The sequence below is a fragment of the Olea europaea genome, chromosome 11, assembly GCF_002742605.1.
Source record: "Olea europaea var. sylvestris chromosome 11, O_europaea_v1, whole genome shotgun sequence".
Classification (NCBI taxonomy): domain Eukaryota; kingdom Viridiplantae; phylum Streptophyta; class Magnoliopsida; order Lamiales; family Oleaceae; genus Olea; species Olea europaea.
The window spans coordinates 18,454,092-18,481,137 of NC_036247.1; the positions used below are offsets into that span (position 1 = coordinate 18,454,092).

A 27,046-nucleotide genomic window follows, 5' to 3' on the forward strand; every position below is an offset into this window, starting at 1 on the left:
AAGTAGAAACAAATCAAGAATTTGGAAAAAGAAATGAACCCATGAATACAGAATACGAAATAGGACGTTAAATCCTTTCCCCCTGCAAGAGATTTTAAATGGACTGATAAAAAATATAAAAGCTTAGGAAAAAGACAAACGTAAGAAGGATGTAGTTTACTATTAGCAAGCGATAGATGATTAATCTTAAAGTTAAATAATTGTAAACCGCAAGACAGACCTGGTACTATAACTAAATGGGAAAATTCTGTAATTAGAGCATATAATAATGCACCTATACAAATGATTGAAATGTGTGCTTACTTAGAAACTTATTTAGGAAAGATTGCTTTAGATAAATATGTTACAGCAAAAAGATTAAAACCAGACGAAATTAGATTAAGAATGGCTGGAGGAGATTATCCTATAAATTTTACAAGTTTTTTTAGAGAATTAATTATAGGCTCTGATCTCAGTAGAGATAATACCTATGAACAAAATAAAGCCTTAGAAGATTTAGAAAAATTAAGTATTAGTAATTTGAGATATATATACAACCATTTTTGTTAAACTTTGAAAGATTAGCAAGCGTAGCAGGATTAGCATTAGATTTTCCTATACTTGAAAGATTATATAGAAAGATACCACAACCATGGAATGATAAAATTAGAAAAGATGTAGAGTCAAACCCAACAAGGAAAATAATTATTAGTGCCATCATAAAATTTATAACTGATAAATTAAAAGAACATTATGTAGAAGAAGTAGCTAGAAAGCTAATAAAGAAATTAAATTATTCTTTTTGCTCACCACAGACATATGATTATAAAATAAGAAAGAATAAAATTGTATAAAAAGGATAAAAAAGCAAAAATATAAAAGACAATATCAAAATAAAAAGAAATATAAAATTAGACCAAGTAGGACGTACTATAAAAATAAAAGATCTAATTATAATAGATATGTTAGAAGACCAAAAACCAAAAAAGACTGTAAATATTATATTTGTGGAGACCCTAGACATTTTGCTAACAAATGCCCAAATAAATATAAAAATAAAGAAAATACAACTAAATCTATGATAATTGAAGAAATACAATGTAACATAATAGAATTATCTGATAACGAATCTTGTAACTCGGTGTATAGTATTTACACAGATGAAGAGTTAGATAATTTAGAAATAACAAGTAATTCTGAAGATAGTTATGGTAGTTTAGAAGAACTAGATTTTTCAATTTTAGAGATAAAGATGATGAATGTAGAGCAAGAATGTATCCATGAATGGATTAGATGATAATGATCAATGATGGATGAATGTAAAATATGCAAAATATACCTATGACATAAAAATAGAAATTAATGTAAGAATTGTCTAGAAATTCAGTACAATAATTGTTTAGAGATTAAAGAAGAAATAAATAATAATAAATATAAAAACTCTAGTGAAAGTATAGAAAGATTAGAAAATAAAATAATAGATAGAATAGATAAAATACACGAAACATTAAGAGAAATACAATATAGGTTCAGAAATCTAGAAATAAAAGAAAAACAGTCTATAGATAATTACACAGAAAATAATTATTTGGAAACAAAAAATCAAGAAGAAATAATTTGTCAAATAACTAGAGTAAAGACGACAAAAAAATCAGAATACTTATAGAAGTACAGATAAACAAAATGATAAAATTAAATTTGATAGCATTAATAGACACATGTTGTACATTTAATATAATCAGAAAAGATTTAGTGCCAAAAGATTGTAGACAAAAAATAGAATATGAAATAAGAGGAAGTCAAAATGGACGGTAGTTAAATGGGATTCGAAGAAAGAATTTTTGATGATTATAAGATTAAATTCCAAGAAAGACAGTATAGTGTAACGACTACATTAGTTAGCACATTGATAAAAGATGAATTTGTTATAGCTATAAAATTTTTGTTAAGTAGAAATAGAAACTTAAAAATTACTCCGGATGTCATAATTTTTGAAAAAGATACTCCTATTATTAATATTGTAGAATCATCAGAGTTGCGAGCCAAGCGTGGTGGCCCCTCAAACCTAGAATTTGAAGATAATTTAGAATTTTTAGATAGTTTATCTTTAGAAACTTTAAAGACTAATTTCACCCCAAGTAATAAAGAGTTAATAATTTTTAATAAGACATCTTCTAAGATAGATATTATAGACAAAATTTTAGAATTAGCTAAAAGAATTCAAATAATAGGAGAGGATCCTATAAAACATCGGGATAAACATAAAATAGAAGCCAAATTGTAGCAAACTTTTGCAAATGACAAGGAAGAAAATTTTCTATGTAGATACCAATGAGAGCAACTAGAAACTAATAAAATATTTGGGTGGCAATTCTTTGTACAATCAATTCAAAATCTTGTAGCAAAAAGTCTTTGTAATAAAAATTCTTGTACTAAAATTTTGAAAAAGTCTATGTGTCAATTTAATTCAGTTTGAAAAATTTGTGAAAAAAAGTCTTAACTTATATTTTTATAGTAAAATTTTCTACGTAGGTATACTAATAAAAGAAAGAAAAAGCCTATCTATTAATTAAGAGAAAATGACAACTCTTCTTACTAATTACAACAAAGTCTTCAAATCATGTATCTAAAATTTACATACGTTTTGAATACTAAATTTTTCCTAGCAATAAATATTTTTTAGACTTTTCTTCCTATCAATAAATTTAGCAATAAAAAGTCTACTATACTAACTACCAATTTCAAGAAAGTCTACTAGCAATTAATTTTTGAAGACAAGGTCTTTCAAAAGATTTTTAATACGTTTGAAAAGTTTGAAAAATTTTTTTTACACTAATTTATATTATCTTTGTTACTAAAGTTGAATTGCTAAAAATATCTAACTAGTTTTATTGGAAATTCTTTTATTATTTTCTCCTATAATCTTTGCTCGTTGTTGTCTTTCTTTACAATCTTTAGGATCTTTCATCAAGAAACTCCGACACTGAGAGATAGAAAGCTCAGTGATTTGCTTCTTGATATGTAAAAATGAGTCACCTCTATTTTTATCTAGTGAGGATAATATATGGCTTCATATAACAATAAATCTACCAATTTCTCGATTTTCTAAACAGATATCAATAAATTCTTTAAAACTTTCTATTGAACAACAAAGCAAAGTAAATGATGTATAATTGTCTAATGACATAAAATATTAGAACTAAAGATCAATATGTTTGTAATGGCCTCAGAGTAGTTTACCGTTCAACAAATTAATTTCTCCAGATATTTTTTTTTAAACTCTCTCTTAGCTTTTTTTGACCTTTTAAAGAAGGCTTAAAACTGTAACAAAAAAGATTTTCATCATGTTTAAAAAAACTTTAACAAACTCCCACTATTGGGACACAAATTAGTCAACTTAACTCTGAGGATTACTTTATCTTTTGGCTATAGAATCCAGAATAAAAAGGTTAAGAGTTTTAAAATTATATTTTTTGAAACAGAAATAAAATATTATCTGTAAATAAATTAATTACTTACTTGGTGTTTCCCCTTTTAGGCATTGCCCAAAAAATAATTAAAGTAAATGAAAATTATAAACAAGAGAAGATATGAAAAGAACTTACTTTAATTCTGAAGCCTTTGAATTTACAAAGATGGTGGGGAGATTTTTGAGTACAAGTGTGATAGTGTATTTTGTGCTTTTTTGGTGTGTTTTCTTTCGTGTGAGGTGTGGGTATTTATAGATGTTAGTACATCATGTCTATTTTGTTGGTGTTGTAAGTGTGTTATCAATAATTGAATAATATTGTGCAAACTTTACATGTGTGCAATCTAATATCAAAGAAAAATTAAATAATATACAATTCTCCATATGAGTAATTAAAGAATAAATTATTTGAAAAGATGCTTCTGACAACTTTGTCTTCACGCCTGACTTTGCTTGAAATCTGGAATCAGCTTTACAGATGTTTGAAATTTGTTTAAAAAGCTTTATCTTTACGCCTCTTCTTTTTGACTTCCTTGTCTTGATAATTATTTCTCTGTCTTTCTATCTTTGTTTTTTCAATTATTAATCTTATCTGTCTAACATTACTACTATGGCTTCTTCTAGTTCTGCATCCATTTCATTATCGTTGCCATCAGATATGTATGCCTCTTCTTCTATATCTAATTGAGTTTCTGTAAATTCTCCATTAGTCTCTTGAAATGTCATCAAATATAAATCATTTTGTTCAATATTTGGTACTTGAATTTTTCTACTTTAATTCTCATGGCAAGGTGCTCTTAGCAGAAAATAACTTCGTTGTTCCATTGTGCTAATAATCTGAAATCATTATTTTGAACTTCCATTATGGTTGCGGTTTCTGATATTCTTCTTTTATAATCAATCTGTCTAATTTTTATTTTAATATTTGTCCTCGAAGATGGTCTAAATCTTTTGGCTCCTTCATAAATTAAAATACGATGATAACCTGAAATTACAATGCCATTATTTACACGATGGGGGTATGGAAATAAATTGAATCATTAATGGATGGCCTTTTAACTGATCAAGAATATGTTTAAGTTTTGGTGGAAAAAATCGGAAAGATTTGTTTAATATGTATATAGTATCTATCATACCAAACTGTAAAGTTGGGTAAAAAAGGTCTTCTTCTTCTTTTAAAATTGTATAATCAAAGGAAATTGTTAGATAATTGTGTCTAAGAAAGGCTGAATCGTATTTGGGACCATGTCTAAAGAAATATCTTTTTCATTATGATAGTAACTTAAAATTTAAGCAAAATCTATAATTTCTTGTACAAGGAAATTCTTTATAGAAATTTGAACAATATTGGCACAATCGTCAATTTTCTGTTCTAGTTTGTATAAAATCTTTTCTTATCCTGCAGCTGTAGAATCTGTTAGTTTAATAAATCTTTCATTTTATCAGAATATTTTTTACTTGTAGAGGCGATGTCTTTAGAAATAGGGTTTTCAAGTGTATCTCTAGAACTAAGTTTGTTTAAACTATCATGCAATTGAAAATTTTCATTTTGATATTTACTAATAGTTTATTGGGATGAAGAAATTGGATTTTCAAGGAGTTGTAGTCTTTCTTCTAACGAATGCTTTCCAAGATTTAAATTTCTAATAACTTTGGTCATAGTTTCATAACTATCACAAAGTTGTATTGATGAAGATGATGATGAAGCTTGAGAGGGGGTTTGCATGGTCTGTTTAATTCTTTCAGATATATGAAAATTAAATCCTATCATATCTCTACAAAAATTTAAAGCTTCTTCAAGCGTAAAAAATTCTTTGAATAGAGGGTCTGGAAATCTTTCCAATTGTTGTAGTACTTCTGGCCAATAATTTTATATACTAGGCTTTCTACCTTTAATTACTGCAAAGAAACTAAAATTTCTGCTTTCTACTTGATTATGAATCTGTCTAAAATGGTTAGTTAGAGCATTAATGCTGTCTAATTTTTGTTTAGAGTCACGTGTCATCCAGAGATTATCTAGTAGACAATGTTCTCTTTTTGGTAGTCTTTCTAAATTATTTCTTTTGAATCGAAGATTAGATCCTTGAGGGCCATTCTCAGAGTGACATTCCCAAAGTTCATCATCCTTTGATCCATTTGCATCATGAAGATAATGAGTTAGAAAATTAATAACTTGCATACTTAAATTATTTGCTAAAATATTATTTTTTCCATCTATATGTTCTATATTAATTTTATAACTCCTTAACATCTCATATAATTTTAACCATCTTTTATGTTTTATTTTATCAAAATTTGTCTTTCTGATAAATTTTACTATAACTTCACAATCTGTTCTTATTGTAAATTCAATATTTAGAAATAATTTAAAACTTTCTATGCTATGTATGATGGCCATTATTTCATAATTTAAATTAGTTAAATATTTTCCTCTTATCTTATATTTTCCACTAGCATATCTACAAATTTTTTCTTCCTTATTATCACTATATTTATTTGGTTTGGAATATAAAATTCCTTCCTATCTTAATTCACATCCATCTGTTTCAATTATCTTATATTCACTATATAATGGTAATTCTAATGGAGGTCAAATTTTAACGTCTGCTTTTATCTTTTTAACTAACTCTATAACTGATTGATTAATATATTTTTGTCCTTTATTAGACAATTTACTGTACAGTGGTCCTATTTTCCTTCCCAAATCTTTAATAAAATGTTTAGTATAATTTAATATTCCTAAAAAGGCTTGTAATTTCTTGATTTCTTCAATTTTATCTGAAAATTGTAAAATTGTCTATCCTATATACGACAATAATTGAATATTTCCTTCTCCTAAAATTATTCCTAAAATTCAAATTTTTGTTTATTTATTTCCATCTTCTTTTTACTTATAATTAAACTATTTTCTATAAACTTATTTAGAGTTATCTATAGATGTTTCATATATTCTCTATAGTCTTTAATATGTACTAAAATATCATCTATATATACACAAAGAAATGGGAGAGAATTAAATATACTATCCATCTTTTTTTTTTTTGAAAAATAAAGGTACATTTTTTAATCCAAAAGGCATGACTAACCATTCAAAATGTCTCAATGGAGTAGTAAAGACTGTCCACGGAATTGAATCTTTTGCCATTTAATCATCGTTTGATTAATTTCTCCACAAGTCAATTAACAATTAATCATTTATTATGTAAGACTCGATCTTCTAATTTTAGTTAATTATCTCTCTCGAGCGAAATTAACTCTAATTGATTGGTTTAACCTACTATATCGTTATGTCAATTTAAACCAAACAACCGTATTAAATCTTTGTGAAAATAATGCAATTGGTCACCTAGAGTTAGGAATATATTTCTATCTACTACACAAGTTTGTGGTTTTTGCTATTTGATCTAAAATGCACAATCTTCACTAGAACAATGTATAAATCACTAAATATAATCATTTATTAGCCACATAAATGAAAGTGCAAGAAATATAATACTAGATACACATGGAAATAAGTATTTTAACATTAAAAGGCAAATATCAAAATTAATTAAAATTAGGCTAATTTCAACCATAAATCCCAACAATAAAATTTTGGCCTTGCTATATAAATGATAAAAAAAAAAAAAGAGAATATTTCATATAATACATTGCAAATAAGATAAAATAATGAAGAAAATGCAAGAGTGAAGATAAAATCTTTTTTGAATTTGGATTTTTGATGGTTTGATCTTGATTTTCTCCAACTATATATTCAAATGTATTCTCCCTGTGCTATTAATTTTTTCCCAAAAATTACAAATAAATCAAAAAGAAAAAGAAAAGAAAAATTGAAGGAAAAGGAAAGAGGAAGACTCCATTTTTTTCCATTTTAAATCCCTCAAAATTTTCCAAAAATTGTAGCCCAAGTCCCAAGCTTTAGAAAATAACTTACCTTGGCGTTGGAAGGCGGCGCCTAAAAGCCAACTTTCTGTGAAAAACATAACAATTTGTTCTATTTTGCAGCCAAATCCCCCAAATAATTGTACTTCAGGTCCATCAACTTTGATCTTGTGCAATTTGATTCTCATATTTTGACTTTCATATGAATCATGCCCTCCAAAAGTTGAAAACCCATGTCCTCAAACTTTTTGTTCTTGTGCAATTTGGTCCGCAACTTCACAATTTTGTAAGCTTCTTGTCCCTTTTCACTTCCTTTTGCTTTGTTCTATTTCCTTCTAGGGTTTTGAATGATAACGATCATAATTACACAATTATGAATAAATATTTGCTCAATTTAATTAATAATTAGCTTATTAAAATATTTAGGAAGTGTGCAAAAACACACTGATCAAATACCCTCAAACTTAAGCTCTTGTTTGTCCCGAACAAGACTATCAATTATCTCAATCATGGAAAATGAGATAGAGGTCGATACATTAGATAGCTTGCCAAAAATACCGAAGAGTGAAAAATTGTACAATCAATTCACAAATATACTCCAAAAATGCTAGCAAAAATAATTTAAACTTATCCAATATTCAATCGGTGTGTGGATGCATAGTTACTTTCAATCATCATCTAAATTAGAAAAATTGTCAACGGAAAAATTTTCAAATCGACTCCAACCTGACCCTTAGTGGTCAAATATCTCATTTCCCATTCGTGAGATTCACACATTCAAATGGATATTCATTTTCTTTTCTCGAGTGTAAATTTAAATGTTGCTCTTAAATCACTAATTTCTTTTCTCGTTCTTGTTCGGTGTTGAGCTAACAGGCAATCTCACATTTAGACATGTGATGATTCTCCACAAATGAGTACTTCCACGTTTAAGCTTATACTAAGTAATTCAAACTCACTAGTTATGTTAGCCGAAACATCAAATACAATTGCACCATAACAATTTTTTCTCTCTTTCTCTACTAAATCTAAGGATTTACCTTACTCCCTTAAGCATTCTTTTTGACCCTTGTAACGAGTTTTAAATCGATAACTCTCCTATTGTTTAGACTAAAAGGGTACCGAGTTGAGATACCCCTACGATTTAATAACTCGAGCCAAAAAATTTATGAAGTGATGTCTAAGATTCAACAAGTTTAATATCATTCTTTTAAGTACAATAAAACAAAATAGGGTTTAGATTTTTAGCATATGGTCATTACCTACCTTATATTTGGTAGAAGACACTCACACAAATTTTTTCAACAAGTATGAAATCAACACACTTCTAAATAATATCATTCATCGGCTCGACCATTTCTAAACTTATCTCGCAACAAGGTTAAGTGAAAGAGAAGATAATGTAGGATTGTTAGACATTTACACACAACTCACAATTTAGTTCTTCCAATTCGAAAAATCTCTCCATCAATCAAAATTTTCGACACCTAGTTAACAATTTAGCAGACTATCGTGCTCAAATTAACTCAAGATCTTACAATGGATAATCATTTTTTTAAATTTTTTTTGAAAAAAAATTTATGACCAGACACAACACATTTGGTCACACACAGCTCAAAAATCCCCTAGATTTGAGTCTTTCCAAATGCAAATGTTGGGAATGTTGTGCTTTTACGCGCTATAACACTTAATTCAATTAAAGGGGACAATAGAAAATGTATTGAGTGTGGGAGTGACGCTAAAGGAGAAGAAATACAAGAGTCAAGATTTATATGTAGAGAGAATTATCAAGGTTGCAATTATACTTACAAAGTGAAAGTATTTATAGATGATAGAAGTGAGCTAAGGTCCTTGGAAGACTCGACACTTCACCTCATACCAATAGCTCACTAGTTAAGCTTCATGTTATTGGTTGTTATGTCCTAGGCGTTAATAGGTTTGCAACCTTGACAATGTCCCAAACAAAGAAGGAAAGGATTTGATTCCAAATTGTCGTTGTAGAAGATTTTAGATCAATCCAATCTCAAATTGTTCCAGGCTATAAAAGTACATATTGAACAAGATGCCCTGGAGTTGACCACACTACTTCGGACATCAAAGGCCCATCAATTGTGGCTAATGATTGGATTTCCTACCTAATAACTACATTTTGTGCACTTATTCGGACCATATTATTAAGCTTTTATGCCATGAAATGTTGACTTCTACTTAATTTAGGTTAATTTTTATTTATTTCAGTGATAACCCCGTTTCTAAGCAATTGGAAAAGAAAAAACGGAGAAATCCAAAGTATGAGGGCTAAATTGCAACACGTCAGTAGTTGACTCGAACCACAAAATGAAGATAAAAGATGTTACGGTTTCAAATGCAATTAGAATTTGAAGGGTTGAAATTGCAAGAGAAAAAATTTAAAAGAATCAATTATTGAATTTGGGGACTAAAATGTAACATTTGAAAGTTGATATAACTGGACAACTACCCAGTTTTAAGTTGCTCGACCATGAAAATCATTAACAGAGACTTGAAGGGATGCCTGGGTGATTGCCAGGGTTTTGCTTGGGCCGTCGACGAAAAACTACTTTTCGTCTAGAATTTTAATCCAACAAGGAAACTCCATCTTAGGCCAATCTTTTCACGAATTCTAGGGACTTTTAGGTCTTCTTGGAGAATACCATAAATACAACTCTCAACACATAATTAGGATGGAGAATAAATTGCAAAATGAGGCAAAGAACACATCAAGATTCATGAATATCAAGATTGAATTCAAAAATTTTCGGGTGATGAACAACTTTTATATCTTTTCCTTTCTTCTTCACAACATGTTAGGCTAACTTTCTTTGTATTAGGAAAACGATAAACCATGTAATATGAATTTTTAATATTTATTTTTACATATTTGACATCAAAAAACACGTTTTAAATATTAAATTATTTATATGAATTTATTTTCTCCATGATTATTATGCATGGTAGTTATGTGAATGTGGTGGCTTATTTTATGTATTCGAAAGAAGGAAAATATGCTCAACATGATATAAATCATCATAAGATCCGATAGAAATTGGAAATATACCGCTATAATCTATGTGAATCTTTAAGTGTTCATAAAAACTCACGAACTCTTGTATTCACATCTGTAATAGAAATATAGTCATCATATATGAGAGTGGATTTAATGTTACTGGAGAGAGATTGTTGAATAAAAAAGGAATATTGATTTTTCAAAATTCAATCATGTTGTCAAAATGTAGAACTAATGTTAAAAATGATTATTGTATGGAAATTTGGGATCCTAATGCGTTTGTCATTCATTAGAAAACAACAATTTTTGTTTAGCATAAATTGCATTTAGTTAGTTAAATTTACTTATAATTGCATATGTAGCTTATTTTAGTTATAATTTTGTCATAGACAACCACTCTCTTTATTCTTGTTTCGATTAAGGACGCGATAATTAAAATCGAACTAAATCAATCTTTTCGGGACAATACTTGCACTCAAAATCCACTTTATTACTTGTTAACGAATCGTAAACTTACTTATCGTGGTTTAATTCGAAAGATATTTGACGAACACTACCATAGACTCGGAGCCAATGGCAAATGCCATTGCAGTGTTACATCACCTTGGAAGTAGTTGTCGGCGATATGTTGAGATATGCGCTCAAGGCCTCAGAGAATAATGGTCGATGAGGCTATGAAATGCACATCATTGCCTCGAAAAATGAAGATTGTGGAGGTGGCATACTTCCCCCATAAATGTCTCAGATTGCTATGTGGCATTTATTTAGTTGCAGCCATGTGACCTGCCATGTATCATGGTTACGTTTACGAATAAATCAATTATTAGCCTCTAAGATGTCGTAACATCTAAACATATAATAATGTTTAAAATTAATGATTTCATTATCTAAATTTGAGATTTGATTATTAACCCACCAAATGAAGTAGGAGCCAATAGTTTAGATGAATCAATAATGATATGAATTATAAGTAGTAGAATATTTTTTTTACATTCTTTATTTTTTAGAATCCATCATGATGGAGTCATGAAAGCATGTTTGAAAGTTATTTATGATTGATTTAAATTATATATAAACAAAAATAAGCGAGAGATAAATATGTAATATTTGTAGGTCTCATTTATTCAATCTATAGTGAACTTGACGTGTCTACTCTGCACATTGGTTAGGCATTCTCTATTATGTAAGTTTTCATTTATTACTTTTATAGACCATGGCCCCGTTTGGTAGTGATTTTTCACCAAAAAAAAAAAAATTTATTTTTTGATTGTTATTTCACTATTCCAGCCGTAATTTTTGACTTCTTCTTTCACAGGTGACCTCCACTTTTTTCTTAACGGTCAAAAAATCAATTCTCAAAATCACTACCGAACAGTTCCTATATATTTAACATGATAGGTAGAATATGAATTATAAAAATATGGAAACAATTTTTTATAAGGCAATGTCACTTGATTCTTTTGATTTAAGGCGTACAAGTTAACGTTCACGTATTGTGCAATGAAATACTTGACACGATACACCTACCTTTGTATTTAGATACTTGCTCTTAAGTATGTTTCCGTCTCTTAAATTTATGGATTATAATATAACAAGACAAGATACAATATGAATTAAAGTTCTTAAAAATTGTAAATAGTGTTGGAAAAGTCACATTTTCCCTAAACTATTTTCCACTTTTTTGTCTAATTTATTTTATTTCTGAAAATACTATTTTTCACATTTTGTAACAATTGTTATTAAAATTTTGTAGCAATTTAACCATTGTAGCACAATTGTGCTACATATTCGTAGCTTCGTCGCCACCACTGTGACCACTATAAACAACAAATCACAAACACCACTACCATTCACTCGTACTTGTACCGGTACCAACAACAACAACATAAACACCAATATTTAATCAATTCATAAACAAGAAAAATAACCATAACCATTCAACAAATATAAAATAATTCAAAGAAATCGAATTTAAGTATGAAAATGTGAACGTATCCTGACAAGTTCATCATTGAGATTAAAAAACCAATTTTTGTCTCATTTGTGATTTCAGATATGAAATCATATGAACGATTCTTAAAAAAAGTCGTGGTGGGTGATGGTGAGAAGCAATAATGTGGTGGTGGCGATAACAGTGACACTAGTAAAAGTAGAAGGATGTGGTGGTGGAATGTGTAGAAGGAGGCGGTGGTTATGGTGGTTTCATCGACTACTTCGATGTTGGTATGATGCGGCATTAGTGATGGTAGCCGACAATGAAAGTGGTAGTATTGGTGTGGTAGTGCTCTTAGGGTTTGGCGTGGAATGTGTACTAGGTTTGGCATAAAAATGGGTTGCATTATAAATGGTGGTATGAAAATTAAAAGAGGGCTAAATATATTCACACCGCAGTTTTTAATAACTATATATATTTTAATTACATAAAAGGTTCATAGCCTTTATATGTTTTCATATTTATATCTTAAACTTTTTTCAGCCCATTTTATTCTCAAATTAACATAAATTATTCTTGATTATAGTTTCTCTCAAAATTTGATTTAATATACAGTAAAAAAGATTCATTTTTCCATTGCGTTTTTGAATAAGCAAAACAAATAATACAATAAAACTACAATTAAATATTTGATCCTCATTTAAAAACACGTTAGCAATATTTTTGGATGAAAATCATGACTAAGGACAATATTTTTTTAATTAATAAAATATTAAAATAAGAATGTGATAAAAAGAAAAAAAAAGTTAAGGATATAAGTGTGTAATGAATAAATGTTAATGATCTTTATTGTAGACAAAATGTGGTGTATTTATTTAAAAAAAATGTGGTGTTAATATAATCATATATACTTTAAAAAAAAAAGTGTTAAAATACATTGTGAATATTTTAATAAAAATGGGTATTGAGTTAAAATTTTCACAATAGTATTTTTGTAACAAAAAAAAAGGTAATATTTTTTTTGGAATAGTATATTTTCTTAGTGTAGTTATGAAATCATCCCATGAACAATCTTGATTTTGGTAATTGGGCTTAATGCTGGTTTGTGTTGTGTATTTATGAATGGGCTTCGATGTTGGGCTTATATTTCTGGGAGTAGGGCTCCTGAGTGAGTTAGATGGACTGGGCTGCTGTCTTATTAAGGCGATATAAAGATGGACAGTTGAGTGGATTTTTGAAGGGAAAAAATCATAAATGCATGCTTGATATATAATATTTCATTTTATACTATTCAATTGTTTTATTAACCAATTTTACAGCACATGAAATTTTCCTTCTTGGAACCGTAACTAAAAATTTCAAAGAGGCTAGTAAATTGGTGATATTAACTCCATATGTTGAAAATATGGAGATTAAAATTCGAATAGAAAATAATTATTAAATAACAATTAACATTACAGTTGTCAATTTACAAATGTGCTACAAAAAATGTTAGCAAAAATGGTACAAGTATATCCAGTGTTCGAACGGTGCATGTACGTATATAGTCACTTTCAATCATCATCTAAATTAGGAAATAATTATCAAAATTGATAAAAAATTTAAATTGGCTCCAATCTGACCCTTTGTGGTCAAATATTTCATTTCCCGCTTGTGAAATCTATACTTCTCAAATAGATTTCATTCTTTCCCTGAGCTTAAATCTAACGGTTGCTCTCAATTCAGTCATTTTTTTTTCTATCTAGTTCGATTTGGGACTAAGTGGTAATTACAACATCTTATTATATGATGATTCTCTACGAATAAGTACTTTCACATTTAAGATTATATTAAGTAATTTAAACCCACTAATTATAAGCACAAATATCAAATACAATTAAACCATAACAAACTTTTTTATTTTTCAATTAAATCTCACATTATATCACATTCCCTTAAACTTTTTTTTGGACCCTTAATCGCTAGCTCCCCAATTGTTTAGGCTAAAAGGTATTGGGCCTCGAAATACCCCAACAAACTTAATAACTCGAGTAAAAAAGGTCAAAAAGTGATGTTTACAATTCAACATGTGTAATATCATTCATTTTAAAGCACAATAAAAGTACATGGGACTTAGATCCCTAGTATATGATCATTATCTAGTATATACTTAGCAAAATACACTTTAAACAATTTTTTTTTTTTCAAAAAGCATAGAATCAACACACTTTTAGATAATATCTTTCATTGGTTTGACCACCCCCAAACTTATCTTGCAATGTGGCTAAGTGATAAAGAATGTAGGTTGATATAAATTTTCAAACAACTCATAACCTAGTTCTACCAATTTAAAACTTTATTCGTTAATAAAAAAAAATTCACATCTAGATAACAATTAATCATGAATATTGTGCTCAAAGTGATATAAAATCTAATATGGATAAGCAAATTTTTGAAAAAAAAAATTAAAAATAAAATTAGGCACAAATAACATATTTGGTCATATCTCATGAATCAATAATAATTTTAAATATCAAATAATCCTAAGTCGACAAAGCTATCTAAAATGTCAAGTGTCAACACAAAGTAAGCACAATCACTCCCAAAAGTTAAACCACACATTGTCCTCAATGTGAAAAAAAACAAGATTTAACAAAAATATTCAGCACATGTTATACAAATAATAAAAATGAGAATATTTTATTCAATACATTGCAAATAAGAGATAATAATGAAGAAAATACAAAATTAAAGATAACTCCTTTTTATTGGATTTTTTAAGATGTTAATTGGCTTGACTTTATTTTCCCAAAATCTCTTTATCTTCTTTGGTTGATTCTCCTTATGCTTTTGATTTTGCCAAAAAAAAAAAAATACCAAGAAAATTATGGAAAGAAAAATAAAAGAAAGGAAAATGAAGAGGAAAAAAAAAGAAGAAAGAAAATGAAAAGATGAAGAAAAATGGAAATACACTGGCTGCCCCGTTTAAAGTATTAAACCCTATTCAGCAATTGCAACCTTAGTCCCCGAATTTCCAACAATTATAAAAACGACGCCCAAGCTTTTGACTGCCTTTTTGCTTCCATTTTGCAGCTATGGTCCTTTCCTATTTGTGCTTTTGGTCCCTCAACTTTGATCATCACGTTTTATTGCTTGAATTTTGACTTTCATTTCAATCATGCCACAATAAACCGCGTCCTCCAACTTTTGCACTTTGATCCTTAACTTCATAATTTTGCGTGTTTTTCGTCCTTTTTCCTTCCTTTGGCTTTGTTCTATTTCAATTTCGGATTTTTGCCTACAAAAGCCATAAATACACAATTGCGATTATAAATTCTCTCAATTTAATCACTAATTAGCTTATTTGAATATTAAATAAATATGCAAAAACATACTTATCGGTGATGTATCCTCTAAAAACATTGCATGTATGCTAACAAATAGTTTCTTATCTAGAGGACTATAGATAACCTCCAATTCCGTTTGTATCACTGTAAAAATGCTAACATTTAACCTTGTCTCCCATCTTATTCATCTTTCCTTTTAACACATATGCCAGACATCCTCAAAACTGGGTGTGGTGTAAATTGGGTATGCACCCACACCACAACTCCAAAATTGTCTTAGAAATTGACTTAGATGGTACTAGGTTAAGAAGGTACCTAATCATTGTTGGTACATATCTTCAAAAGAAAGGACAAAAAAGGATAACTAATTATCAAACTCACCATCTGTAAGAGGCTCCTAAACTCATTGGAAGATATTCATCACCTCGATCTAATCGAAGGGTCTCGATACTCTTATTTAATTGCTTCTCAATTTTGATGTGAAACTCCTTGAATATCTCCAATTTTTCATACTTGCGAGGCATCAGGTATACGTTTCCATATCTAGAATAATCGCTGGTAAAAATGATGAATACTCGTAACCTCTCCTAGATTGTGTACTAATGGATCCATACACATTGGAAAGTACTAATTCCCAAACTCATTGTAGTCTATGCCCCTTGAAAGTAACTGGACTATTAATCATCTTATCCTCTAACGATTCTAAACCTGGTAAGTAGAACCCACTTCTAACCTATTTAAAGATGCATCCCTTTCTACTCCTGGAATTATAATAAGATAAGTATGACTAAGCCCCTTATGGGGTGGTCGAGTTGGTAGAGTAGGTTAGCGCGGAGGTCTTTGATCACGAGTTTGATTCTCCCTACCAATACTTTTTCGATTGAGCCTGTCGCACAGGACTTGCTTAGTGTGGTTTACTTGCTGACGAGCTACGGGTTCCCCGATCATATAAAAATAAAAAAAATTATGACTAAGCCTAAGATCTTAGTCATTTTACCTTCTAAATAAGATTCGTAAGTCCGTATAGATTCCACCTCTAAACCAGTTAAAGGTCCATTTCCTACTAGTCTGTGAATCTTATTTTGATAAATATAACATAAACTAAAATCTCACAAAAGAGTTTCATTAGCATTAGACAACCTTTTGTTCTTATCACTTGCAGTAATATAATGCTAAGAGCCATCCTCATGAATTTAAGATTGTTAACCAAGTGTCCCTCATCACTAAGAGCATTATCCAACTTAATTTTTAATGGATAATTGGAAAAATTAAGAACCAAATAACCATGCTCGAATGCATAGTTATCAGAACCGACGCGTTCATCGCCCGGAAAAATCATTTGGTCACTGGGTTATGGATCAACCAGTGGGTCATTGTCAGGTCGTAATTTAAATTATAAAATATTTTTTAAAATGGAGGACAACAATCTTCCTAAATATAAAATATATACGTATTAGTTCACTATTGTAACACAAGTTCAGATGCAGCCATAATGGTTATATATGTGATATTTTACTTCAAATGCCAAGGTTTGAATCTCTGTCTTTGCACATTGAAGAAAAATTTTGTAACTAACTTTGTCATAAATCGGTTCACCCTTGAGCCGGTTCCAAGTTCATTTAAACCCGTTTGATTCGACCATGATATTGGATGGTTCAACTGATCTTTGACCGGTTCACTTGCTAAATATACCAATTATAGCAACTGGACTGGATCACAATCTGGTTTGTTGGTTTCTCTGCTGATCCGATTTTAATAACTATGCTCGAATGATAGTCTAAAGACAAAATAACATTTTATAAGCGTATTTTATACACTTATCTAGTTATGTACCCGATAACCATCCTCGAATTATAGTTTAAAGATAGATTATCAATTGATAAATTTATATTTTACACTTATTTAGTCAATTAAATTACAATATATTGGACAAGTTCTAATAAATTATAATCTAATCTCATGTATTTATCATTTGTTATTAACAACTCAACGATTGAAAATGAAATGGGAAGATAGAAATCGAGGAAGCAAGGACTCAATTGAACGGAGGAAGAAAGCTGAGGATCAAAGAGCAAAAATTGGAGAAATAGTTACCTCATGTTCGCGCATCAGGTAAAATTGACATGCTTGCAAGAGCAAAAAACTGCAAACTCAAGCCTAAATTGGACGAAATCTAGACAGTGGACGACTGCTTTCTTTTTTCGACAAAGCTCCTTTGGAACTCAATTTGGATGCGTTTCTTGACATAATTTTGACGGCTATATATACGAGGCAAGGGCAAAACATTGAGGGATCTCTTACTCGTCATACCACATCATCTCATAAAATCTATTAAGAAGGGAGGGACAAATTCATCATAAATTGAAGAGGATATACAATAAATCTAGCACGTGCATTGAATCAAGAAATATCGAGAACTTGAAAAATCAAATCTTGGAATTGAAGATCAAGAATAAGAATTAGATTTCACACATCTTTCTTGTACTTATAAATACCGGATGATGCTTGTCCATTTTTCTTAATGTTTTATCATTAGAATCATGTTAAGAAAGATTTTCTTTTGTGTTGGATGAAGAAGGACCTTATCTTTATTTTTATTTTTTTAAAAATCAAATACCAAGTAGTTTAGCAAATTTGCATTCTTGATTGATCTTGTGTGCTTTGTTTAATTCTTTAATTATTTGATTACCAATTAGGTAATTAGTTGTTTATTGTAGTATTGTGAGACTCAAAAGAGGTTTAAAACATTGCAAGTTCAACATACGGACAATATATATTAGGAATAACATGTATGACGTGAGCAATGTTATTGATAATCATGTAATTGAACGAGTTACTTTTCATATGAATTGATTAGGAATAAAATCGGATCGTACTTATAATATGTTTAACTTACTTCGAGAGAGATAGTTAAATAAAACTGGACTATCGATTGTCATGAATACACAACTTATATTAAATTACATAGATTGAGAATTAAAATATGATAATAATAGTTGGATTTGAAATTCCAATACATACATCTCATATTTTAGTTTATAATCATATTAGTTAATTTGTAGATAATTTAGACATAATAAATATAATTCTCTTTTGTTAGTTGCATTCGAATTCAAAAACGGATTGATGAAATTCAATTCAACTCACTACATTATTATTTGTCAACAATCCTATCCGCTTGCGAGTTCGCATGAACATCAATCATAAAAAGTTCTGTGAATGCCAACAGATAAAAGATCAACTTTTACCGATATTACTGCACGTGTATTTATCCCTAAAGTATACTCCCTTTCATTGAGTTAATTAGTTATTACAGGATCTACAATCCAGGTATTAACTTCTAATCCCAACATAATGAATGAAATCTGACTCTACTATGAAGTCTTTTGGATTAGGCAACATCTTTATTAATCTTATGTATGCCTATTGGAAAAGGAATAGATAGCCCACCGCTCATAATTTTAACTTCACCATCCTTGGCTTCAATATTAATCGCAATGCGAACAATCATATTTTACCATATGGTCTACCACAAAGCGTGCCCGATACTCATATGGAGATACATTAATTACAACCTCTTTTCAACTTTAACATAAATTCTTCCATCACGTAAAAATGATTATTCAATTTTGATGTTTTCACTGTGGAGCTAGGGATGACAATCGGGCTCGTAGGCTCAAGCCACCTGTGACTAGGTTCGAAAAAAGCTCGAGCCCACCCCGTTCGAGACTCGAGAGAACTAAGCCGAAACTTGAGTCGAGCCCCATTTTGAGATGTCGGGCAAAGCCCAAGCCGGCTTGAGCTCACAAGACTATATTTAAAAAAAAAAAAAATACAAGAAAAAAAATTTAAAGGCAACAAGGCAGCGTTCTGATACCTTAATATTAAATTTTTTTTTTTACCAAAATTGAGCCGGTCCGGTCCTGCCCAGTTTGGTTCGGGCCCCAAAAAAACTCGATTATTTTAATCAAGCTGAGATCGAGCCTCAAATTTCGACTCACGAATCAGCTCAACTCGTTGACATCCCTATTCAGAGCACTTATCGTAAAATAAAAAAATTAGAAGGTGACCATCTCATCAAAACAGTATCATTTTTCATGAAGTCTTGCGATCGTAATTGGGAATTGGACAAGCAGTACGTACATAGCACGTAATTATGTTTTTATGTGGTAAGAATAACGTCAAAAATAAGAAAGGAATGATGTTGCAACACGGGAAGTAAAGAATATAGAATATTTGCATTTCTTGTGCATAAATAAAGCATTTTGTTTGTTACTGGGTTATTAGAAGTTGTAGTGAATGGAAATCTAAAAGTTTGAGGCGCCTATCAAACCAAAAACAGGCCACACGATCAGTGGGACCCATTTCGCCAACTTGGCCACTAAATTCTGTTGTGACTTCACTCCCCGCTGCCGTGCCCACTCTCTGTGCTTTGTTATGTGGCCAACTTGATTTTGTTCCTCTCTCGTCTTCTATCATAATTGTGAAAAATAAATACGGAACAGCTCATTAATTGTTTAAATATAATTGAATGGTCTTTAATTTTGTAAATCTGCTAACTGATTTATAGATAGAAGGAAAACTAATTTCTTAATTGTAATTTATATTTTCCAAGTATGGACAAGTGAGGATTATATTTGTATTGAGCTTTTTCTCCATTTTAAAAAATTCTCGGTATTGCCTAATGTATAGTCTTGGTCCGAGTCCGATTCAGAGTCCAAGTCCGACTCGTTATCCACTCGCGACAGCTATCGATTATTTTCTTGATAAACTATTGCATCACTAAATAGCTATTTGCATGAATAATGTAGTAAAAGTAAATTATTTTAACTTAAATATCAAAGATACTTTGTCCAATGCATGAAAAATGCAGAAAAAGTATCAAGCTTTTTAACAGTGTCTTACATACCACTTTTGTACCTAGGAATCTCAATCCCAGCCCGTTCGTCATTTAAATAAAAAAAATTAAAAAATTTGTTAGCTAACTTGACTCAATGAAGTCTAAGCCAAAAGCTCAAGTCAAGCATCAAAACTTTGACTGCGTTTTGACTCGGCTCGAGCAAAACAAACATTTTTTTGGTCAGGTTGCTCTCGAGCTACGAACTTTAACTCTCGACCTGGCTAGTTGAAATGCCTAGTCCCTGTACAACAAAAATAAATTATCTCATCCTCTCGTACCAACTACAAATTATTTCCTCAATTAACTATTTTGTCACCAAGTAGCTAGCCACTAATATTGTAAAAAAAGTAAACTAGAAATCAAAGATACTATGTCCATATGCGTGAAAAACACAGCAAAAATAGAGTAGCTCGACTTGCAAATTGTAGATAAGTAAACAAAGAGTCTTTTAAAAAAAATTTCATACCTCTCCTAATTCTTTTTAGCTAATACACGTGAAAACCGAAAAACCTGTCGACATAACTACACGTGAACCATCTTCAGCTGCATTCACACCACGGCACCACCACAAAATTTTTAGAAAAGTTCACAATCCTTCATGCATAATGTGATACAACAGTAACACAATATATATACCATTATACAACCGCTCTCTCTTTCTCTGGCTGTTTTATCTTTTGTTTTAACTTCTCTCTCATTTTTCGATGCTTTCTTCAATGGCGAATACTCATTTTCTCATTTTGACAGTTCTATTGTGTCTTCTTTCGGTACAGTTCTGTAAAGTTTCATCAGGGGCTTTGGCTATTTGGAAGAATCACCAGAAGCACCCCTACCATAGACGCCCAATGCTTTCATCTAATCAAAGTTCATGCTCATTGTTTACGGGCACCTGGGTTCGTGACGAAACTTATCCACTGTACCAATCTTCATGTCAAATCATAGACCCAGAGTTCAATTGCCAAATGTACGGCAGACCCGACACTGATTACCTCAAGTACCGATGGCAACCAACCAATTGCAAAATCCCGAGATTTAACGGCCTTGATTTTGCGATAAAAATGAGAGGGAAAACTGTGATGTTCGTGGGTGATTCACTTGGGATTAATCAGTGGCAGTCGTTGATTTGCATGATATCAGCTGGGATTCCTGCTGGTTCACCGACACAAACTATCAGAGGAGATCCTCTCTCTACAGTCAAGTTCCTGGTAAACTTGCAGTTCTATACAATTACCATTTGATAAACCAAATCCCCCATGGTATTTATCTGTTTATTAAAATGCAGGAGTATGGTGTCACGGTGTCGTTTTACCGAGCTCCATACCTTGTAGATATTGATATTATACAAGGTAAACGAGTGCTCAAATTAGAAGACATGAGAGAGAATGCTAAAGCTTGGAGAGGTGTAGACGTGTTGTCGTTTAACACGGGTCATTGGTGGAGTCACAAGGGATCTCTTCAAGGGTAAAGTAACAGACATGACTCCACAGTATTTTATAAATTTTATTTGCTCTTGTTTCGTGAAATTAAAATTAAATTTTTTTGGTGAAATATGTGGTTGACAAATTATGAATCTCATAAAACATGTCATTAAAATTAATTATTGACTTTGATTTAAAATAATTTGAATCAAATGGGGGCTTACGTTTTGTTTAATTCTGTGTATCGGACATTTTCTTGCTTGCAGGTGGGATTATATGGAATCAGAAGGGAGATTTTACCAAGATATGGATAGATTGGTTGCCTTAGAGAAAGGGCTAAGAACTTGGGGAAGATGGGTTGATAGCAACATTGATACCAGAGTGACAAAAGTTTTCTTTCAGTGTATTTCTCCCACACATTACAAGTATGTAATTTTATCAGTGCCCCACCTTCTCTTCTGCATCTTTATTTATTATTATTATTATTTGGGTTCGGCTACACGTATACAGGGGTGTACACTCCGGTGTACATGCTTCTCACATGAGAGGTTGGCCGGAAGCATTTAATGGGCGTGGGGCCCCTTCCCATGTGAGAGGCGTGTCCCATGTGAGGCGCGTGTACACCGGAGTGTACACCTCGTGTACAAATGGTTTTTTCCTTATTATTTAGTTATTTTTATTTTTTCTACATTATTGGGCGCTGAATTGAATCATTCTCTCAAATTATTGTTCCTTGAGTGCAAGTTTTATATATTCTCTACCGTGTCTGTACTTGACTTATTAAGGAAGAACAAAATTTCATAGAGCAGTTGCTAAACATGGGATGAAAAAAATTCCTTAATTGCCTTGTCTAAACTTTTCAATTTTAAAATGAAAAGTTTACCCAAAGCAACTAACCGAGCCAGGCTCCATTAATTGGCTGCTGGAAGACAGCTGTAATCTCACGGTTGCTGGTGCAGCTTATGCAAAGACGGGGCCTAGTTTGGGTTCAATTATTGAAATATGGTCCGAGTCAGACTGCCCACAAAACATTATTTGTCATTCAATCATTTAAAAGACAATTCATTAAGGTTTCAAAGCAACCAAAATTGGTTTAAGCATACATAAATGGTGTCACATGGCCCATACCAACCCTGCACAATGTTGACTCCACGGTCAACATTTTTTAGACAGTTAGATTACACTTTATGATATATTTGATAAGATAGAGTGAATAATACTCTACGATCTATTAATAACATTGACTCGATTGGCAGCCCGAGTGAATGGAATGGAGGGGCTACAACAACCTCAAAGAGCTGTTACGGTGAGACGACACCAATGAGTGTCCGCGGCGGCCTTGCCTACCTAGGGGGATATTCAGATCAAATGAGGCTGTTGGAAACAGTTGTAAGAGACATGAAGAACCCTCCCTTTCTACTTGACATTACATTGCTTTCAGAAATGAGAAAAGATGCACATCCCTCAATCTACAGTGGAGATCTCACCCCAGGACAAAGGGCTAATCCCGACCATTCAGCTGATTGTAGCCATTGGTGTCTTCCTGGATTGCCAGATACTTGGAACCAAATTTTCTACACCGCTTTATTCTACTTACATTAGTGCATGTTTCGTACATAGAACGTATAGGACAATAAAATGGACAATACTGTCTAACACTTCTTACTAAAATGTCATTAATGTAGTAGTGTTCTTACCCCAGCCTCCCACCCCATTAAACCTATTCTACATTTATAGTTGTGTTGCTATATATATAGGTATTGTTCTTAGTCCATTCAAGAAGAGGATGCAACTTCCCTCTTCACTATATACAGTGTTAGAGATTACAACTGGTGATTTATTTGGTTTGAAACCTTCAGAGGATGTAATGTAAAAAATGCAGTTATATGTAATTTTTTTCTGAACTATCTCTGTTTGGCAAAGCTTAAAGAATTTACTTGTGTGTAAAAAATGCAGTTATATGTAATTTTCTTTTTGAACTATTTCATGTTTGGCAAAGGTTGAAAAATCAAAGGTTGAAAAATGTACTTATGAGTAAATAATTAATTAAGTTTTTAAATTAAATTTGAAAGTAATTTGTTTCACCGTTGAGTAAGAAAATATAAAGTATCCAAAAATATTTGAAAACAAAATTTTAGATAAAGTAAGTCAATAATTTTTTTAATAAAAGTTTTCTAAAAGTTTTTTAATTTTATTTAAAAGACTAGAATGTTAGAGGTCTAATCAACAGCCAAACGAGTAAAATGTTAGAAGAGAAAATTACCTCAAGCATTATATTTAAAGTTTTAATTTAAAAAATCAAGTACAATTACCTTTTTTCCCCCAAAAATCAAAATATCATTTCTCTCCCCCTTCTCTCTCTTGAAGAAGCTCAAAGACCCCCTAGTATGAAAATATTATTCTGGGATCGAGTCGTCATAGGATGAGTGTGTGGGGCAGTTGGAGGGGGCACAGAATTAGTAGGCATGAACTCAGATGATGGTTCACCAGGAGCAGGAACAGGAGATAATGTAGTAGGTGGGATAGAACCAGCGGGGACAGCATCTGAGATAGGTGAGATTGGAACTTGAGATGAGCAAGAATTACATGGAAAAATAAACGACATAGAAGATGATAATGGTAAAAGACTTGATTTGGCAAGATGATGTAGAACTTTGGAGGAAGGATGTCCAAGACAATTGTGCCAAGTTGTGATGCTTGCTTTGACCCTAACCAGCACACATGGTTTTGAAGTTTAACTTTGTCCATGCCTTGGTCATTCATAAACACGATGTTTATTTGGGCCTTGAAGAAGATGTGCCCCCATCTTGAGATCCTTAACAACAAAATGAGATGGAAAGAATTCACTAGATGAATTGTTTGATTTGCAAAATTTTGAGACAGATGTTAAATTCTTTTGAATTGAAGGAACACAAAGAACATTAGATAGCAAAAAATGTTTAGAATTATAAGAAAGATGAGTAGAACCCGTGTATGTTATGGTGACCCTAGAACCATCTCCAATAAGAACATCATCATTACCTTCGTATCCTTGGTGAAGAGAGAGATCGTCAAGATCAGCAGTAACATGATAACCCAACTGGAGTTCGAATCTTTCATGGATGTGTGATTGACAACTGGTTGAGATGAGAGCTTGTCTTTGAGCATACGACATTGTCGAGCAGAACGTTCACGCTCTTCACAGATTTGGCAAGTGACCACTGGACCACTGGTTGATTTCTTCTGTAGTTGTTGTTCTGACTTCGATTTGAATTTTGATTTTGATGATGGCCATGATTAGGATTTGGATTGCACTGTTGGAAGTTACTACCTCTGTAGTTCTGATAAGGAACTCTGTTGTTGTTATTGGTATATCCATTTCTTGTAAAATTAGCTGTAATGGGAGATAATTCAGGTCGAGTTCCCTCACGCTTGACAGCTTCTTCTTGCTCAACCAGCTTATCATGGAGTTCCTCAAAGGAGATTGGGTTTTCACGAGCACAAACAGCAGCTGCAATTTCTTTGAATTCTGGACCAAGACCATTGAGGGAAAAAAATGATCAAGTCATCTTCTGCAAGTGGAGCATTAATTAGAGAGAGCTCATCAATAATATACTTAATAGTTTGAAGATATTCAGACACGGATTTGGATCCCTTTGTCATCAGATAGAGGCGTTCCTTCAGATGCATGATTCGAGAACGAGCTCGATTAGCGTAGAGTCTTTCTACACGAGACCAAGCTTCTTGTGAGGTAGCAGAGAAAGCAATTAGTGGCATGACAGGTTCAAACAAGGAGGCCATGATCGCATGGAATAAGAGCTGATCTTGGCGCTTCCATTGAAGAAAAACAGGATTTGGAGCAGGTGCATTATTCTGTAGAATAGTTTCAGGTGGACTGGGTCTGGTGCCATCTATAAATCCCAAAAGATCATAGCTAAATAGAAGAGAATTTAATTGTGCTCTCCAGGATGGGTAGTTGTTCGGTGAAAGTTGGGCTACAGTGTTAATGGCTACAAGAAATTGTGCAGGGGGATTGCCATTGATTGTCGCCGGGATTTGGTTATTTTCGGCCATAAGGAAGAAGGAGAAAAATGTTTGCTCGTGGGAGCTTTAAGGCTCTGATACCATAAAGAGATCAACACTTTATACAAAAAATGGTATTTGAATGTAATCCGATACATATTTCTTTACAAAGATGATGCTATTTATATATAGTATAGGAACACATACGATTGAAGGATAAGAAGAAGATGTAATTGAAAAACAGAGCTTGACTAATCTAATACACTGGTAAGGTTATCAGGTAGTTGGAGCAATCTGATGAAGTGATAACGTTAGCAGGTGTTTGGAGCCTTATCTGCATAAACATTCAAAATCTGATTTGGAGAATCTCTAACAGTTAGCAATGAATCCTATCAAAGCAACCATGACTGAGTAGGGCTATAGTGGAGACGAGATAGCCTAGGTAACATAGTGGATGTAGATCTTCTAGAAGAGCCACTCAGTGTAGAACCATAATTGTAATCGACATGTCGCCACGTAAGTTTGGTGATGACGAAGCCATAGTTGGTGGTTTTGGTTTCGGTTGTGCTGGTGGTATTTTTGGTTACTTCTTTGAAAGGAGTAAAAATCTTCCCTCTACTCTCTTTACTATTTTCTATTGCTCTATCGTCGCCAATCGGCTAAACACAACGATGGCAGTAGATTTGCCTGCTATGAGGTAGGGTATTGTGAACATCTGATTTTTGAAAATATTTCATCAAGTTTTTTAAATTTGAAAGAATAGTAGTTATGTACTTTTCCATCGTTACAATTCCAACACAGTTCAAAACTGTGAAATCTCACCGAGTACATTGTTTTTTATTTAAATTCATATTTTACTTTTAAACTTTATTTATATCGAAAAAAATACAAATTTTTTTATAGTATAATAATTGAAAGGTACATCTCTCATCAATTAATATAATCATTGACCTCAATCCCTCCGTCAAGCATGCCCCAAATAATCCACTTAAGTTGCCAAAAGAAAACCAACCACAGTCTTTTTATTTACAAAAAAAATAAAAAATAAAAAAAATTCCTAAAATTGCCCATTATCTTGAATCGTTAGAAGAAATCTATAACATTTGTAGCTT

At 31.5% G+C, this 27,046-nt stretch overlaps 1 protein-coding gene across 1 annotated transcript; it reads left to right on the top strand.

Annotated features, from left to right (window-relative positions):
• The first annotated feature begins 20,993 nt into the window (after positions 1-20,993).
• LOC111403665 (protein PMR5-like) lies at positions 20,994-23,864 on the top strand. The gene is made up of 4 exons (XM_023032249.1): positions 20,994-21,719; positions 21,797-21,975; positions 22,199-22,357; positions 23,189-23,864. The coding sequence occupies exons 1-4, from the start codon at positions 21,219-21,221 to the stop codon at positions 23,532-23,534; spliced, it is 1,185 nt and encodes a 394-aa protein (XP_022888017.1). The 5' UTR covers positions 20,994-21,218; the 3' UTR covers positions 23,535-23,864.
• The last annotated feature ends 3,182 nt before the right edge of the window (positions 23,865-27,046 follow it).

Coding starts and splice junctions, on each gene's coding strand:
- LOC111403665 (XM_023032249.1), top strand. CDS start 21,219: ATGCTTTCTTCAATGGCGAATACTCATTTTCTCATTTTGACAGTTCTA. Junction 21,976..22,198: donor CACAAGGGATCTCTTCAAGG/GTAAAGTAACAG, acceptor TCTTGCTTGCAG/GTGGGATTATATGGAATCAG. Junction 22,358..23,188: donor ATTTCTCCCACACATTACAA/GTATGTAATTTT, acceptor CTCGATTGGCAG/CCCGAGTGAATGGAATGGAG.